This window comes from Pyxicephalus adspersus, chromosome 3 (assembly GCF_032062135.1).
Source record: "Pyxicephalus adspersus chromosome 3, UCB_Pads_2.0, whole genome shotgun sequence".
NCBI lineage: Eukaryota > Metazoa > Chordata > Amphibia > Anura > Pyxicephalidae > Pyxicephalus > Pyxicephalus adspersus.
The window spans coordinates 139,997,694-140,013,526 of NC_092860.1; the positions used below are offsets into that span (position 1 = coordinate 139,997,694).

At 38.9% G+C, this 15,833-nt stretch overlaps 1 protein-coding gene across 1 annotated transcript in view; it reads right to left on the reverse strand.

The window, feature by feature from the left end:
- The window catches only part of CFAP99 (cilia and flagella associated protein 99), a 48,264-nt gene that overhangs the window by 31,654 nt on the left and 777 nt on the right, over positions 1-15,833 (reverse strand). The window contains exons 2-5 of the mRNA XM_072406891.1: positions 8,974-9,100; positions 6,437-6,581; positions 6,050-6,144; positions 972-1,084 (exon numbers count right to left, since the gene is read on the reverse strand). Of these exons, the coding sequence (XP_072262992.1) occupies positions 972-1,084; positions 6,050-6,144; positions 6,437-6,581; positions 8,974-9,084 (464 nt within the window). The 5' untranslated portion in view covers positions 9,085-9,100. The remainder of the gene's footprint in view (positions 1-971; positions 1,085-6,049; positions 6,145-6,436; positions 6,582-8,973; positions 9,101-15,833) is intronic.

Below are 15,833 nucleotides of genomic sequence, written 5' to 3' on the forward strand. Positions count from 1 at the left end.
TTATCTGTGGTCTCCTTGTCCTCTGCCAGTTCTTCCCCAGGCACTATGTAACTAGTCTCCTGAGGCTGAGTGGGGCCTTGCTTTTATTATTATTATTAGACAGGATTTATATAGCACCAACATATTACGCAGCGCTGTACAATAAATTGCTATAGGTAAGAGTGTGGTGTTAGATTGGGGGACTGGTGAGTAATGTTGCTGGATCAGGGTCTTACAACTAGCTAGTAAAGGAATCGGTGACTGTGGTGAAACACAAATCCCAAAAATAATTTATTTAGGGTCATAGTGCAGGTGATTGAGGTGCAGGATAAGCCAACATGACAATGTATATATAGTATGGTAAGAAGAAGAGGTCTGGTTTTTGATAGCATTATTCATATTGAGCATTACATTTTAGGTTATAAAACTAGGGATTATATTACAATTTGGTTTAGAAGGATAAATGTTTAAGTGTACCTAAAGCCAAATACCCTTTTTTTTAACTTGGGATAGAATAAAGAAAGAGTGGTACTTGCAAGATTTATTGATTTTTGTGTCCCCATCAGGCAGATTTATCCTAATGACAAAAGGCTGATGAAACAGAATTCAGCTTCAAGTATTAAAGGTTTATAAAGAACTCAAATTAAAGGAAGGTTGATGGTAAGTGATAGCCAATGGAAACTTTTCTTACATATATTTAAAATAAAATAAAAAAAAAACAGATTTGCATATCTAAGAACAAACAACATGGGGTGCACACAATACATATAACTGCTCAGCTCTTATTTAGCAGCTTTGTGTCCATGTTGTATACTGTACTACATAAAACACAATTTCTTTTACCATTCAATGTTTCTCCTTTCTTATCTATACTTTAAGCCTCTGAGCACTGGGGAACAAACAGAGTTTGTTAGTAAATCTACAGCAGTTTATAAGATTAGCTTGTAACCTATGTGACCAGCGATAAAACTGTTATAGCAGATAAGACTCACTTTAGCAAAGGAAAGATCCAATTTTCTTTGACATAGTTTGAATCATATATCTGACTCCATTCATCTTTTATCCAGGTGTTGAGATTCAGGTGGTCCAGAAAAAACCTTAGAAACTGATCAGAGAAGATTATTAAGTGTGAAGTTTTGCCATTTAGTGATTTAATTTCTTATGATCAAAATCATTTAATCAGTTGGAGAGTGGAGAAATGCAGGCTGGTCCATGACGGTGTCGGTGTCAGCTGAAACTATTATCAACACAATTGCAAAATTCACATACAATGATATCATCTAAAATGACTGCCCCTCTTCCTGGCCTACACATTAAAATTCTTCCATTACACATACTTTATCCAGGCGAACCTTCCTCTTGTCCTCCAGCATCGTGCCAGGCAGTCCATAATGCTGCAGAGAATGGGACTTATGTTTGATATGGGAGTCCAGACTATGAGATTATTTATCCTTGGGAGTTTGTCCATGGGGGCTTCAAAGGGAATCGGTTGAACGACGTCAAGTGACATTCATCTCAGGGAACAATTAGTGACCAGCATTAGTGGAGGACATGGAGGCAGTGCTGCAGTTTGGAACAGATAAGTAGTGCCCAACCATTTTTTTTAGTCCACAGTTAAGCTGCGTACACACGGCAAATTTTTCTCACCCGATAATCGGTATCGGCCAATTATCGGGCGAAAATCTGCCGTGTGTACAGTCGGTCGTCGTCCATTGTCCGACGACCGTCCTGGCGGATCCATGGACGATGGACGACGACCGATCGTAATGAAAGGGAAGGGGAGAGCGCGCAGCAGGGTGCCGCTCCGTCGCTCTCCCCCTCCCCTCTCCATAGAGCATGAACGGTGCTGTATGTACAGCATCGTTCATGCATCGTGCAGTCTTTTCTTGTTGGAAAGGATCGTGAAAGATCCTTTCCAACGAGAAAAATTGCAGGTGTGTACGCAGCTTTAGTGATTAACAAGGGGTTTACATGAACCTGCAAAGCAAAGTTTAAAGTAATACTACTGACCATTTTTGGCAATTTTGTCTGGGCGGTATATAGGACCCAGTTTATGGCTTGTTGGTAGATAAATGAATCCAGAGTGAGGCATTCAGGAAGGACACTAGGTTTCTTGGTGATGTAGCATTAAAGACAGCCAAGCAATTTGTATTTATTTAAATTGAAAGGCCAATATAGACAAAAATGGCACAAAAACATGTTTTTTATATATACCTTCCCCAAGTAAACACAGTTAAAAAAAAACATTTTTTCTGATATCCTAATAAAATAAGCATTTGCACAAAACACAGAAAATATATAAATAAAAACTCAGTTTAAACATATCTGAGGTGACAAATAGTAAGGATCAATTATGTGAATCTCATAATTATGACACGTTTCGCAGCTCAACATCTGCTTCATCAGACCAAGTGACCATAAATGTATTGATCAAATAACGTATAATTTAATCAGACGGTTCAGGATGAGGTGTATTAATATCAGCCCCTGTTCTTTTTATTTGGTTTTCTTTTGTGATTTGGAAAGTGGCCTTTTTAAGATAAAAGGTTTTGCAGACTGAGTATTTATTATTGTTAATTATTTAGTACAGATATTTGCAGGAGCAAGGTAAATGTGAACAGTGTTGTACCAAGTGAAATGAGTCAGTGGTATTCTGTAGATTCAACTTTGGTTTCAATAGGTTTTGATGAAAGTTTTACAAAAGAAAATTTACATTCCAGTATATTAAACAATCATTTTTCAAGGCAGTGCGTAAGAAGTGTACAAACAATATGAAGGGTATTAAACGGTCAGTCAAGGCTATTGTTCATGCTTTTCAAAATATAGGGCTCAAAGGTCCAACCATGCAGATAGTGTATAGGCTTCCAGGTTTAAAGTCTGTAATATTGCCCTTGGGGCTGGTACTTGTCCATGATGTGAGCTACAGTCCTTAGGGGGTGTCTCCCGGTGGAAGTAGCCCCCTCCCACCCCACCAAGCGGGCTACCCTGAGTAACTGTATATTCATCTTTTAGTAAGCCTATCTTTGGATTGAGCTGCCACGGTAGGCATCACTTTGTTGTCCCCCTAGTAATCAGGGCACTTCCCCTTTTTAGTTTCAAACTGGTACTAGGAACATGAGAGGTAGAATCTGATGGAGTATATGTGTTTTCCAGGTACTTTCATACAAGAGGCACACTGGAGGTCCTTATCATACCACCATACATTGTCATACACTTATACATGTAACAGCCATACTGCAGGCTTTTCTTTGCTCTGATGTAAGCAAGCCCTGTTTCTGGCAGACTATAACTATTTTGGTCGCGAGTGAGAATTGCGAGAAGAAGAGATCTAATTATAGGCAGCTAATGTGTGAGAATCATATGTTCATTAGTGCGGAGATGGGGTGTGATGTCATTGGTGAGGCAGCTCACATCCCACCTGCTGCATTCATCCACACTACTGATACTGAAGCTACATCTGCGGGAGACTGTGCCATTTCCACATCTCAGAGAGTAAAATAAAAACAGCCTGCTCCTCCACTGACAAACCAGCACATTATCAGCTCCATGTGAACTCCAAGCTAACAACGCTTTATATACCCAGCAACATGAGCATAGACGTAGCAGAAGAGCTAGAAAGGAATAACATGCTAGAGGTATCTGGGGTTATGGCTGCAGCTGCTACAGATCTGTGATTGCTCCTGCTGCTTTAGATAATCTGCACAAGTTACTGCTGGGGCAATCAGGAAACATCGCACATCTCTCCTTCGAATAAAGGAATAGTGATAGCTCAAGTAAATAAAAAAAGAAATGAAAGGGCAGGATGACACGTTCTAGGTTGACATATAAGCAGACAGACAATTTGTTAAGATTATATCTGCAGCAAAATATACTATATTGCAGATTACCAGTCCTTGGATATAGATGTATTAGTTTTTTTTCTGCTGAGCACATTTTCAAGCTTTCTGGTTTCTGGACAAAACTTCAAAACTATGTTACCAGCTTTTCAAGCTTTCTTCTGTAAACTACACAACCCCTATTTAATAAAACTAGAGGCAGGGTTTGTGGTTAAAATCAGCAGAGCAGCTCAAAGTGACAATAGGTAAAATTGTTTTCCATAGGTAAAAAAAGTTTTCCATAGGTAAAATATAGTTAGTAAGCATTATCATTCTAAGACAGTTTGTGGTATGGTAAGATCACTTATGGACCCAAAAAAATTAAAAAGAAAACAAATGGAGCCACCACATCTAAGGGCTAGTAAACGGCACTATAGTACATTTTTGGTTTTAGGTTTAGCTATAAGCTGTCTATGCCATTTGCATGAGGGCCCACATTCACGCTTCCCTTTTTAAATTACAATGGAATGCCTTTAACTATAAAACCTATAGGATACTTCACATACATCTACAGACAGACAATAAGCATATTGACTTTTTACAGGAAACAGAATTTAGATTTGCCAGTACTGCTGGTAGCAAATAAATATGCCATACAAGTCCAATTTCTCCCAATGTATTCTTTGATATTTCCCTAAAAGCATGTAATACAAGTACTAGAAAAACTCCATAGGTTTATTACATTCTGTGTGACCAGGTTGGAGAGGATTTCCTTTATTTTCTGTCCCAGTGATTAAGGTCACAAGGCAGGAAGAGAGGAGAAATACTTCTAATGAGGATACAGGAGAGGAGTAAGGGGAACTAATTTCAGACTGTTAATGTTATCCATTTACACTGAAAATCACCCCAAAAGATATGCACATAGAATTAAAAGTAAAACAATAAACAACAACAAAAGTCCAACTTCTTCTGATTTGTTAAGACAAAAAAAAGGTTTGGACTGCTGTTGTATATTAACCCATTGCAGCAGAAAGAAGTAAATACAATGCAGTGAGCATGGAGGTTAGAAAAGCTATGGCTTGGACATGATTCTTCCAGTGATGAAGACTGAATGGATTTTGAAAGCGACCCTGTTGCCACTTTATTTACATGTCTATTTGTTTCCTGATTGCAAAACTATGATTCCACACCTGTGTTCTCTAAGCGAAGCCTCTGAATTGTTAGTGTCACAGCAAAATCAGTTTTCAATGATAAACAGAAAAAAGGTAGATGGATAGAGAATGCAGACAACACAGAAAAAAGTTCCAATAATTAATCCTCGACATGCTACAACATACAATAATAGTACAACTTTTGAAAAACCCTTTTTGGACCTTTGGATTTTTCAGACAGGTGGCTTTGCCTAGAGTCAGATGATTTCATCGGTCTGTTGCTGACAACCAGGATCATTTCCTCTTTCTTCTCTCCTCCAGTGATCCGAAGATAAATTGTAAATTTGTAGAAGATCACAGGATGGTGGTTGTTCTGTGCCAAAAAATTGTGAACACAAAAAAACTGCAAAGGCAACAGGATTCACATGGCTGTATTATCTCAATCCACAGTAAGGTAAATGCTGAGCCTGGACGATTCCTGAAGATGGTTTTATCGTTGAAAATATTGTTGGGGGGGGGAGTATTGTGATCCCTATGAGTGGTAATAATTACCTGAAAGTGCTTGATTTAGGCCTGGGTACACACGTGCAATAATTGTCGTTAGAAAGGATCTTTCACGATCCTTTCCAACGACAAAAGACTGAAAGATGCATGAAAAAGCAATGTACATATAGCACCCTTCTGCTCTATGGAGAGGGGAGTGGGGAGAACGACAGAGCGGCACCCCAGTGTGCTCTCTCCCCTGCACTTCCATTACGGTCGTTAATCGTTTGTGGATCTACCAGGACGGATTCATGTACAACAAGCGCTGTACACTTGCCAGATTCTCATCCAATTATCAGCCCTGAGGCGATTATCTGACGAGAATCATCTGACGTTGCCTTACACAATACGTGCAGCACACAATACTTGTTAGCAAGTGTGAACTAACATTAATATTTGTAAACGTCTACCGCCATAACCAAGAAAATTGGGGCATCGGGCACCTTCTATTATGATTTATACACAAAGATACAAAATTGTTACAAATCTAAATCCAATAACCTAAGTATCATATTATCAACATACTTTCAGCATATAAATTAGAAAGAAGAAACAAATTACCTTACTCATCTTGGTAACATCTTGACTCCTAATTACTCTGCTGAAAAGCTGAAAGCCGAATTCTTCAAGCCTAAAGGTGGTGATGTAACAAATAACTGTGGAAATAAAAGCATTTTGTGACAATCAGACAAGGATATAAATCAGAACAGGGTTTCTAAATTAGTTGATATCTGAGAAATCTCATGGATGGTCCAGACTTTAATAATGATTGGCGCACACTTAATGCCCTCTGATCTGGTGGTTTGAATAAGTACTGCACCAAATAAATATGAGTTCTTATATATGAGTATATAAATACTGTTACCCGACCTATTTCTGTTACTAGCAATGAGTAAATAATAAAGCATTGGACAGTAAATATTGTAACATTTCAACAGTAATACTTACCAAGATACAAACAATGCTCTGATTTAAGAGAATTCCTCCCATCTCTGGCATAGAAAGCATCGACAACAATGTCCAACACATCCCTGTACTGCACACATCCAGACAGCACCTCAAGAACAAACTGATCTTCTATAATATTAAGTTTCTGAAAGAAATGACAACTAAGTTTCAGTAAGTACCTTAAAAAAGTGATTTTTTTTTTTCTTTAAATAGCCACCCTGAAAAAAGGAAGATGAAGAACACTTAGCAGTCCGACAGGTAAAAGTCTTAGTTCTCTTGAACACAACACATGTTTGCATGTTACACACTTCCAGGTGTACTTGATGACAGGTCCCCTGTTGTGCTCTGTGGTTTTATCTGCAGGACTATATATAACTACAGGAAAATGAAGTCATGTAGTGGCTGACGGATGACACCACAGAGAGCAGTGGATAACCCTGCACCCAACACACCTGCAAGGGTTTCAGATCCAGAAGATTATTCAGGTAATATAACTCTTCAAGAGAATGAACACGGGGCTCATCACCCACTACACTAGAAAAATTCTTTATCTTCTTTTGCAGCATAGCAATTAAAAAGGAAAATATTCTACATCAATAATCAACATATAACTTTGCTTAAGCTTCAAAAAGTGCTTGAAAACTTTTTTTATACTTATAGAAACTTCATCAGCCTGGTATAAGGGTCAATAAAAAAGAAGATGAGATACCAAAGCACTTTTCTTTTTCTGTTTATTGTATTACTATATTCATTGACCCTAAAATGAGAAAATAACTAAAATATTATGTGTTATTTTCAACTACTGTTAAGAATAAAACAAACCATGTCAGGAATATCCAACAATGGCACTGGGTGGCAGACCTTAGAAAATTCCCATACTCAGTTTAAATTGCCGAGTTGTGTTTAAAAGAGTTCTATTTTTTAGTATATGTGCTGAAAAGCATTTTGCAGAATCAATTATCCAGAGAGAGACTCTTTGGATTGGGGCACATTAACCCCTACTTTGTATACCTGCACAATATTATACGGTATTTATATAGCAACAACGTATTATGCAGCACTGTACAAAGTCTATATTCATGACACTAACTGTCCCTCAAAGGAGCTCACAATCTAATGTCCCTACCATAGTCATATGTCATTAATGTAGTCTAAGGTCAATTTTGGGGGGAAGCCATTTAACCTAACTGCATGTTTTTGGAATGTGGGAGGAAACCAGAGTACCTGGAGGAATCCGAAGCAGACACGGGGAGAACCTGCAAACTCCAAGCAATAGTGTCTTGGCCGAGATTCAAAGCTGGGACCCAGCTCTTGAAAGGCCAGAGTGCTAACCACTGAGCCAACCACGCTGCCCATGTAATATTCTTACTGCCCAAGCTGAATGTTCCATGTGCCCATAGCCTCACGTTAGAAAGAAATGACAGCACACTGTAATTAGCTGACATACATCAGCATGGGCCCAGTACCTGACAAAGTGCTGATGAAGTGGATTAAACATCTGTCATTACACAAAGAAATACTCCGAGTCCCTTAGACGAAGGGTGATTCAGATGTTCGTCAGGATTTCAATTATATCTCAGAATTTGCTTGTGACAGATTTATGGTTCCAAATTATATCTATTTGACATTATAATATCTGATCTTCAACTCCCAAATTCTCTGTAAGTGAGACTACAGTGCAGTTTTCAAGTGCACAATTAAATGACTCATTACAAATGTCATTCTGATGCTGGCAGACAGTCAAGAACTACCGTAAAGGGAAGATGAGTTCCATTTCTTTTACTTATCCCTGTTCATACTGTTCATCCCCCTACTCTCTTTCAGGATTAGGTATTACTATAACTGCAAATGCAACACAGTTATGTTCATTTCAAAATGTATTGCATTAGGACAACCAGTTCATTTCAGTGTGCTGGTAAAGTGTGTTTGGGGTGTCATTAGGAATGTCGACACGTTGCATGTGATGCGGCATGTTGCAGTAACACACGCTTCAGTTTGTAATCATGTGCATTATTGTAATGCCCTAGTGGAACAGACTCTAACTTCTCTTCTTTCTTTACCTCTACAGTTCCCTCCCTTAGCCCCAGTATACACAAGCCTATTTTCACTTCTGAGCATATCACCAACACAATAAAGTGACTTAGGTCAATTAAACAGCTGATCAATTGTAATCCCTACTGTAAGACGTGACTCCATGCTCGATTCATTGCATTCACATTAATGACAATAAACAGTACATTTTACTGTTGTCACTATTGCACAGTTACTAACATCAGTCCTGACATCAATAATAATGCAAAATAATTATATGCACTACATCGGACTACAAAAAACCAGCAAGAGATACAGTAGAAACTGAGATAGAGTATGGCAGATATACTTAGCTTCAAACTTGGAATGTTTGTTCATTTACATGTGGGTTAGTGTACTCTAATCATATTAGGAGTCAATATTTTACTCCTAGTCTGGACTCACATTACACTTTTCAGAAGCAGAGTTGAAATCATCAGATGAAAAAATGTTGTGGATGATCTTACCTGCAGGTCTTCTGCTGAGTCTTCCAAGAAATGCTCAAGACTCTGATTTTCTGGATTGTACTTGTTAAGAAGATGGGCTATCAAGTTAATGCATCTCCCATAATTAGTCATCTTCCCCAGGAGCTTCCTGTAAATGGATAATGCAGATAATAAAAAGGCTCCAAGCAATTTAAAAACAAAAAAAAAAAAAACATTTTTGTTAATTTATATTTTTTTGCTGAAAGACTGCTAATAATTTCTTTTTTAAACTAAAGCGATGAAATTGCATTTTTCCATGCTCTACCTATCCAACAATATGGAGAACAACAGAAATAAAATGAAAATGCTTATGTGACACTAAAAGCACCGGTGTTATATATGATGGGGAATGAAAAGAAGAATGAGCGCGTGTGGAAGTCCACAACAGTCTTGTAGTGGTGGTGGGGTGCATTGGAGCTTAAAAAAAGAAGAACAAGAGCTTGGATAAGTCCTTAGCTTTCAAAAAATCACCCCCTTTTCTATCACCACCAAACTGCTAAGGACTTACCTGTTACTGTCAAGGGATAACCTCCAAAGCACCCCACCACCACCATTGGTCTGGTGAGGACTTCTCTGTGCTCTTATCTTCCTCTAAGCTTTCAAAGCTTGTTCCTTTATTACCTTCCAAAGCACCCCACCACACTGGTGAGGACTTCCCTGTACTCACATCCTCCTCTTATCTTTCAAAGCAACCACTCTCCATCAATACCACCACCAAACCGCCCTTGTTCCGTTATTAACTTCCAAAGCACCCCATCACCACCACCAGACTGGTGAGGACTTCCCTGCCCTCTCCTCCTCCATTTAGCTACCCTCCATCACTAAGGACCAAGATATTGTTCCTCTTTTAACTTTCAAAGCACCCCACCATCAGACTGATGAGGGCTTTCCTGTGCTCTTATCCTCCTCTTAGCTTTCAAAGCAATCACCCACATGTCTTCCACCAGCAAACTGCTAAGTGAGGATGAGAGCAGAGAGAAGTCCTCATCAGCCTGATGGTGGGGTGTTTTGAAAGCTAATAGAAGAACAAAAGCTTGGATAAGTCCTTAGTGATAGAGGGTAGCTGTTTTGAAAGCTAAGTGGAGAAGGAGAGGGCAGGGAAGTCAATAGCAGTCTGGTGGTAGTGGTGGGGTGCTTTGGATTTAATAAAGGAACAAGGGTTCAGATAAGTCCTTAGCAGTTTGGTGGTGGTAGAGATGGGGGTGGTTGTTTTGAAAGATAAGAGGAAGAGGAGAGCACGGGGAAGTCCTCACCAGTGTGGTGGGGTGCTTTGGAAGTTAAAAGAATAACAAGAGCTCAGAGATGTCCTTAGCAGTTTGGTGGTGGTAGAGAGGGGGGTGGTTGCTTTGAAAGATAAAAGGGGCATGAGAGCACAGGGAAGTCCTCACCAGTGTGGTGGGTTGCTATGGAACTTATTAGAAGAAGAGCTCAGAGAAGTCCTTAGTATTTTTGGTAGTGGTAGTGATGGAGGGTGGTTGCTTTGAAAGATAAGAGGGGAATGAGAGCCCAGAGAAGTCTTTGCCAGTTCGGAGGGTTGCTTTGGAAGTTAATAGAGGATGAAGAAGAGGTTAGAGAAGTCCTTAGCAGTTTGGTTGTGGTAGTGATGGAGGGTGGTTGCTTTGAAAGATAGGAGGGGGATGAGAGATTAGAGAAGTCCTCACCAGTGTTGTGCGGTGCTTTGGAAGTTAATAAAAGAACAAGCGCTCAGAGAAGTCCTTAGTAGTTTAGTGGTGGTAGTGATGGAGGGTGGTTGCTTTGAAAGCTAAGAAGAGGATGTGAGGACAGGGAAGTCCTCACCAGTTTGGAGGTAATGTTAGGGGGTGTAGGAAGCTAACAGATGGACAAAGGCATTGAAAAATCCTCACCAGTCCAATGGGGACAGGGGGTGTTTAGGATGCTCACAGAAAGAAGAGAGAATAGAATTGATCTCACCAAGCAGATAGTGATGTTTGCCAGAAAAACGTGGAGGGAAGAGAACAGAGAAGTCAGCAACAGTCTATTGGTGCTCAGCCAAAGTGTAGGGAGGTAACACATAAGGCTGAAGGTTTCACTCTGTATGAATGACTGAACAGAAAGTTAAATATGTTGATAGCTGAAATAGTTCACACATATGATATTGTAAATCTTTCAAAGGGCTACAGTTTGACTGCAGATTGTCTCACCTGCTAAGTAGTCTACAATAAGTACTAACATTTTATTATATCTTTCAGTAGAATAAAGAAACCAAAAAGCATGAAGACAATGTTCTCAGTGCTTTAATTAAACAGGCTTTTTCTTACCCGTAATAAATATAACAGCTTTAACCTATGACGACAGTCATGCTCATGGATTCAGTTTAAAATTTGCACTTTGCAATGCACTTTATAAATGTCTGATAACAGCGTGTGGTGCATAGCAGGTAATGAGATGCAGAATGATCAGACCGAATAATGATACAAGACCTGAAAGAAAAGGAAGGTGATCTCAGGCTCAGGTGACCTGTAATGCCGCTACATGTTACTAATTTAATGGACTTATTTGCACAAAATGACTCTATTCATTGACAATGACCACATTACAAAGTTCAGGTAAACGGCTGCCATAAAGCTTTGAAGATTTAAATTGTTTTTCTGGCCTTGTGAAATGTCAGCGCTGCTAAATATCAAGTGTTTAAGACACATAAAGGATGAGTGATTATGTCAGCGGACTGGGTACAGGGGAATGTATGCAAATTAGAGCGGTCCAAATATTGTGGAAAGAAAAGTCAAATAAACTTACAGCCTCTTTGGTCCAGTAAGTATCCTTATATGACCACTGGAGCTCCCAAAATATCTCAACTTCTGGGGAAAGTGGAAAGTACAGTAGCTCCCCCAGTTCCATCCCACAATGGTTCTGGTGCAACCTATTACTAGAATGGAGCACTGCCATGTGATCAATGGTGGGTGTGCATAAGCCTATGCAAATTTTACCTTTAAGATCTAATACCATGTCTTTATATACTTCTGTCTGGATATGTCCTACGGGCACAACTGATGTTTTTTGATGGAGATCCTTCTGATAAAAATCACTGTTATGTAGAGCATGGACAACTTCAGGGAAGGGACAGGATGTACAGGAATGTCACAACAGTTATATTCCTAAAAAAAATGATGGTCTCAGGTCCACTTTCACCTTGTCCTGTACTGTAAAGCAAATCTTTAACATGGAGCATTGTTTTACTTGGAAGACCAATCCTGGATCACAGTGAGCTGAGTCTCCGGGACATCACCAGATAGGATAAGGCGTGTAAAGCAGCCATGGTTTTTTTCTTTTATTATCAAAGGCTAGGTAATTTATTTTTTTCATAAATAAAAGGCTTAAAGGCATAAAAGACTTTAAGAAGAAGTGATTGAAGGGCCAGAGTTATACTGGAATCTGGTCAATGTATGCAGTTGCTAAATGTAATGTTCTCCAAGCTCTCTAGTAATAGACCTTCAGTGTCAGAAATTTCTGAATCCAGACTTATTTGTAGCAAGTATATTGTATAAAAATGTTTTATATATATAAATAAATATATATATATATATATATATATATATACACACATATATATATATGTGTGTGTGTGTGCTTTACACTTCAAATGTATTTACATAATAATAATGCCATTATCCTGTAAAAATTTACAACCAATATATTATATAACAGGGTACACAGTCTATAGTCATTATACTATATTTTCTCAACATGGGGGTATACCAGTTCATCTGCCAGTATGTTTTAGGAATATAGGGGAAAAGTGGAATACTTGAAAGAAACTCACACAAATACAGACAGAACATACAAAGTTCATACAGGCAGTGCACTGGCTAAGATTCACACATGGGAACTTACCACTAAGCCATTAAACAAGCTCTGACCCCACGTAGTCAATACAAGAAGACTGGCAGAAGATCACATAATATAACTAATAGACCAAATTACACTACAAGTACGAAAATTGTGTTAAATATTAGGTATTTGTCATGCACACAGTTTATACTCAATATCATGTTATGTTTGCTTACATGGTGAGCCTTGCTTTCCAGTTAGCCACACCAGTCTGACACTTGCTTGTAATGCTTTGCAAGGTGTAAACCGCTCACTACATATATTCCGTCCTTACACGTAAATCTGTTATTCTCATGTTTTCCGAAGTGTCTTAGCTGTATTAGACAATCAATGTGACATCTGATCTCTCTCTTCTTCTGGTGTACCCACAATCAGCCTACACACTGTCTGTCTCTGCTCTAATCTAATAACAGCCGGGAGATCATTTTCCAAATCTTCAAATAACTGTACTGCAGATATCTCTACATCATATGTTCACAGGTTGGAATAGGATCAGGAATATTCAGTGCAGTATTTGCAAAGTATGTGAAAGGATTCAGGTATTGGTAAGAAATCAATGTGTGTTGTATAAAGAGTTTTAATGTTAGAGCTAGGACACTCTTCACAACCACCAATCAGATACAAATCTGCCTTGATATTTTAAAAAGCAATTGGTGCTATGGGATGCAGAGGGAGCAGAAGAGAAGTAATGACTGTAAGTACCAAGGTGAGTAGCGTACAAATGAAAATGCCATATTGCACAAAGTTGATGCCACGTAGCATTCCCAATGCATAAATACGGAGTGCTATGTGACATGCCATTCTAAAAACCACGAACTGAACACTGAAAGAGCCTATATCCTAAATTGTAAGCTCTTCGGGGCAGGGTCCTCTCCTCCTCCTGTGTCACTGTCTGTATGTTTGTCATTTGCAACCCCTATTTATTGTACAGCGCTGCATAATATGTTGGCGCTACATAAATCCTGTTTTTTATTAATAATAATCACTGATGTTTCAGAGCTAAAGGTGCAAGAGTATCAACATAAAAAAAAAAAAAAAGGATTTTGCTTCAACAGTTTGTTAGGAGAAGGCTGAAGCTAGGGTTAGGCTTGCTTTAAACCTCCATTTTCTTAAACTTGCACTCCGGGCAGATATAAAAGACAAACATTTCTGCAGCTCTGTATTTACAGTGTCACGCTAAGTTCTGATGGGTGGTAATAACCTGGCTGCTAACCCATCCCAGATGACCATTTGCTCATTCAGTCATTTCAACTGCTTGCAATATTGTTTAAAAGTTGTCCCATTACAGTCTATGGAAGCAACCAAGAGACACTGCATGAGGCTTCTCCATCTGAAATGGAGTAAAGACAGGTGAGTGAAAAAAACTGGGAACAGGCAAGCAAGTTTATTTTATTGCAGAATGGACATCTCCTGTCCCTTCTGCAATAGGAAACCTGCCTGTTAGTAATTTTTTACTTTTAATTAATAATTCTGCTTTTATTTGCATCCCAGGTTTGAATTTCGGCCAGGACACTATCTGCATGGAGTTTGCAGTTTCCATGTTCGTGTGGGTCTTCTCTGGGTACTCCGGTTTCCTCCCACATCCAAAAACATGCAGTTAGATTAATTGGCTTCCCCCCAAAATTCGCCCTAGCTTGTGGTAATGACATATGACTATGGTAGGGACATTAGAGTGTGAGCTCCTTTGAGGGACAGCTAGTGACAAAATTATGGAATTTGTACATAAATACCTTGTGATAATAATAATAATCAGTATTCAGGATCAAATATAAACTATCTGCCTCCATTATATAAAGGTGCCAACTCCAATATAAACATAGATTATAAAACAAAGAAAAGAGAACATTCTGGAGTCTTTTTCAGGGAAAACATGATTGTATTAAATCAAAATATAATAAAGAGTAGTACACAATGTTGCAGTACACACGTGAAATAGCTTGGTCACTCCCATTCAAAACTTCATGAGAGATATGTCCATGTATTTAAACAATGAATCTCTAAGCAATGAGTTGCGGAAAGTGCGTAGGTATAACGCCTTGTATCCAGACGCGTTTCGCCTACAGGCTTCCTCGGGGGATTTATGGAGATTATTACCATTTGAAAGTGGCTTGGAATGTTTCCAAGAACAGGGATTCCTCATAGGGAACTATGGGCAAATCTTGTCCCACAGAGTTTCTTGTATGAAATAGTGCAAGAATATGCCAAAAGGTACTGTATCAGGAGATGCAAGCAGCCAGGGCAATGTTTAGATACATGGTCATATCTCCCATGAAGTTCTGGATGGGAGTGACCAAGCTATTTCTGTAACATTGTGTACTACTCTTTATTACATTTTCTTTGTTTTATATTTACTTGCATCAGAGCAAAATCAGGTCTCCCGTTTTGCAGACAGGGTTGTGTAAATCTCAGCAATAGATGGACAGAAATAAAGCTCTCATATATGTACTTTACCTATGTATTTACTGCTTGCCTAATATTAAACAGGATTTATATAGTGTCAACAAATTACGCAGCGCGTACATTAAATAGGGGGTTCATTTTTTACTCCGTGTCCCATTGTAATTGTTATACCATGCAATGCACATGTGTTTTAAATAGCACAAATTTACTATGGGTTGCTGCATCTCTCAATATACTACAACACACATATCTGTGTAAAAATTAAATATTTTGTTCTTCGTTGGCCAAAAAGGGGTCAAACTGTTTTTTTATATATATACAGGTAGTCCCCGAGTTAGGGACATCCGACATACGGACGGCTCCTAGATACGAACGGGGCTTCCCTGCTCACTCGTGTGCAGGACGAAGGCTTGATGGGGGGAGGGGGCAGTTTGCATGATTTGCAGAATAAATCTCAGCTAAGTACAGCTGAGGTTGTGGGTGATCTTAAGGGGTGAGCTCTTTCTGCAACCTCTTGTAACTCTTTAATGACCAAGACAAACTCTGCAGTTGTTTCTTTTTGCATATCAATGCACAGCTTGCTCCAGAAGTTA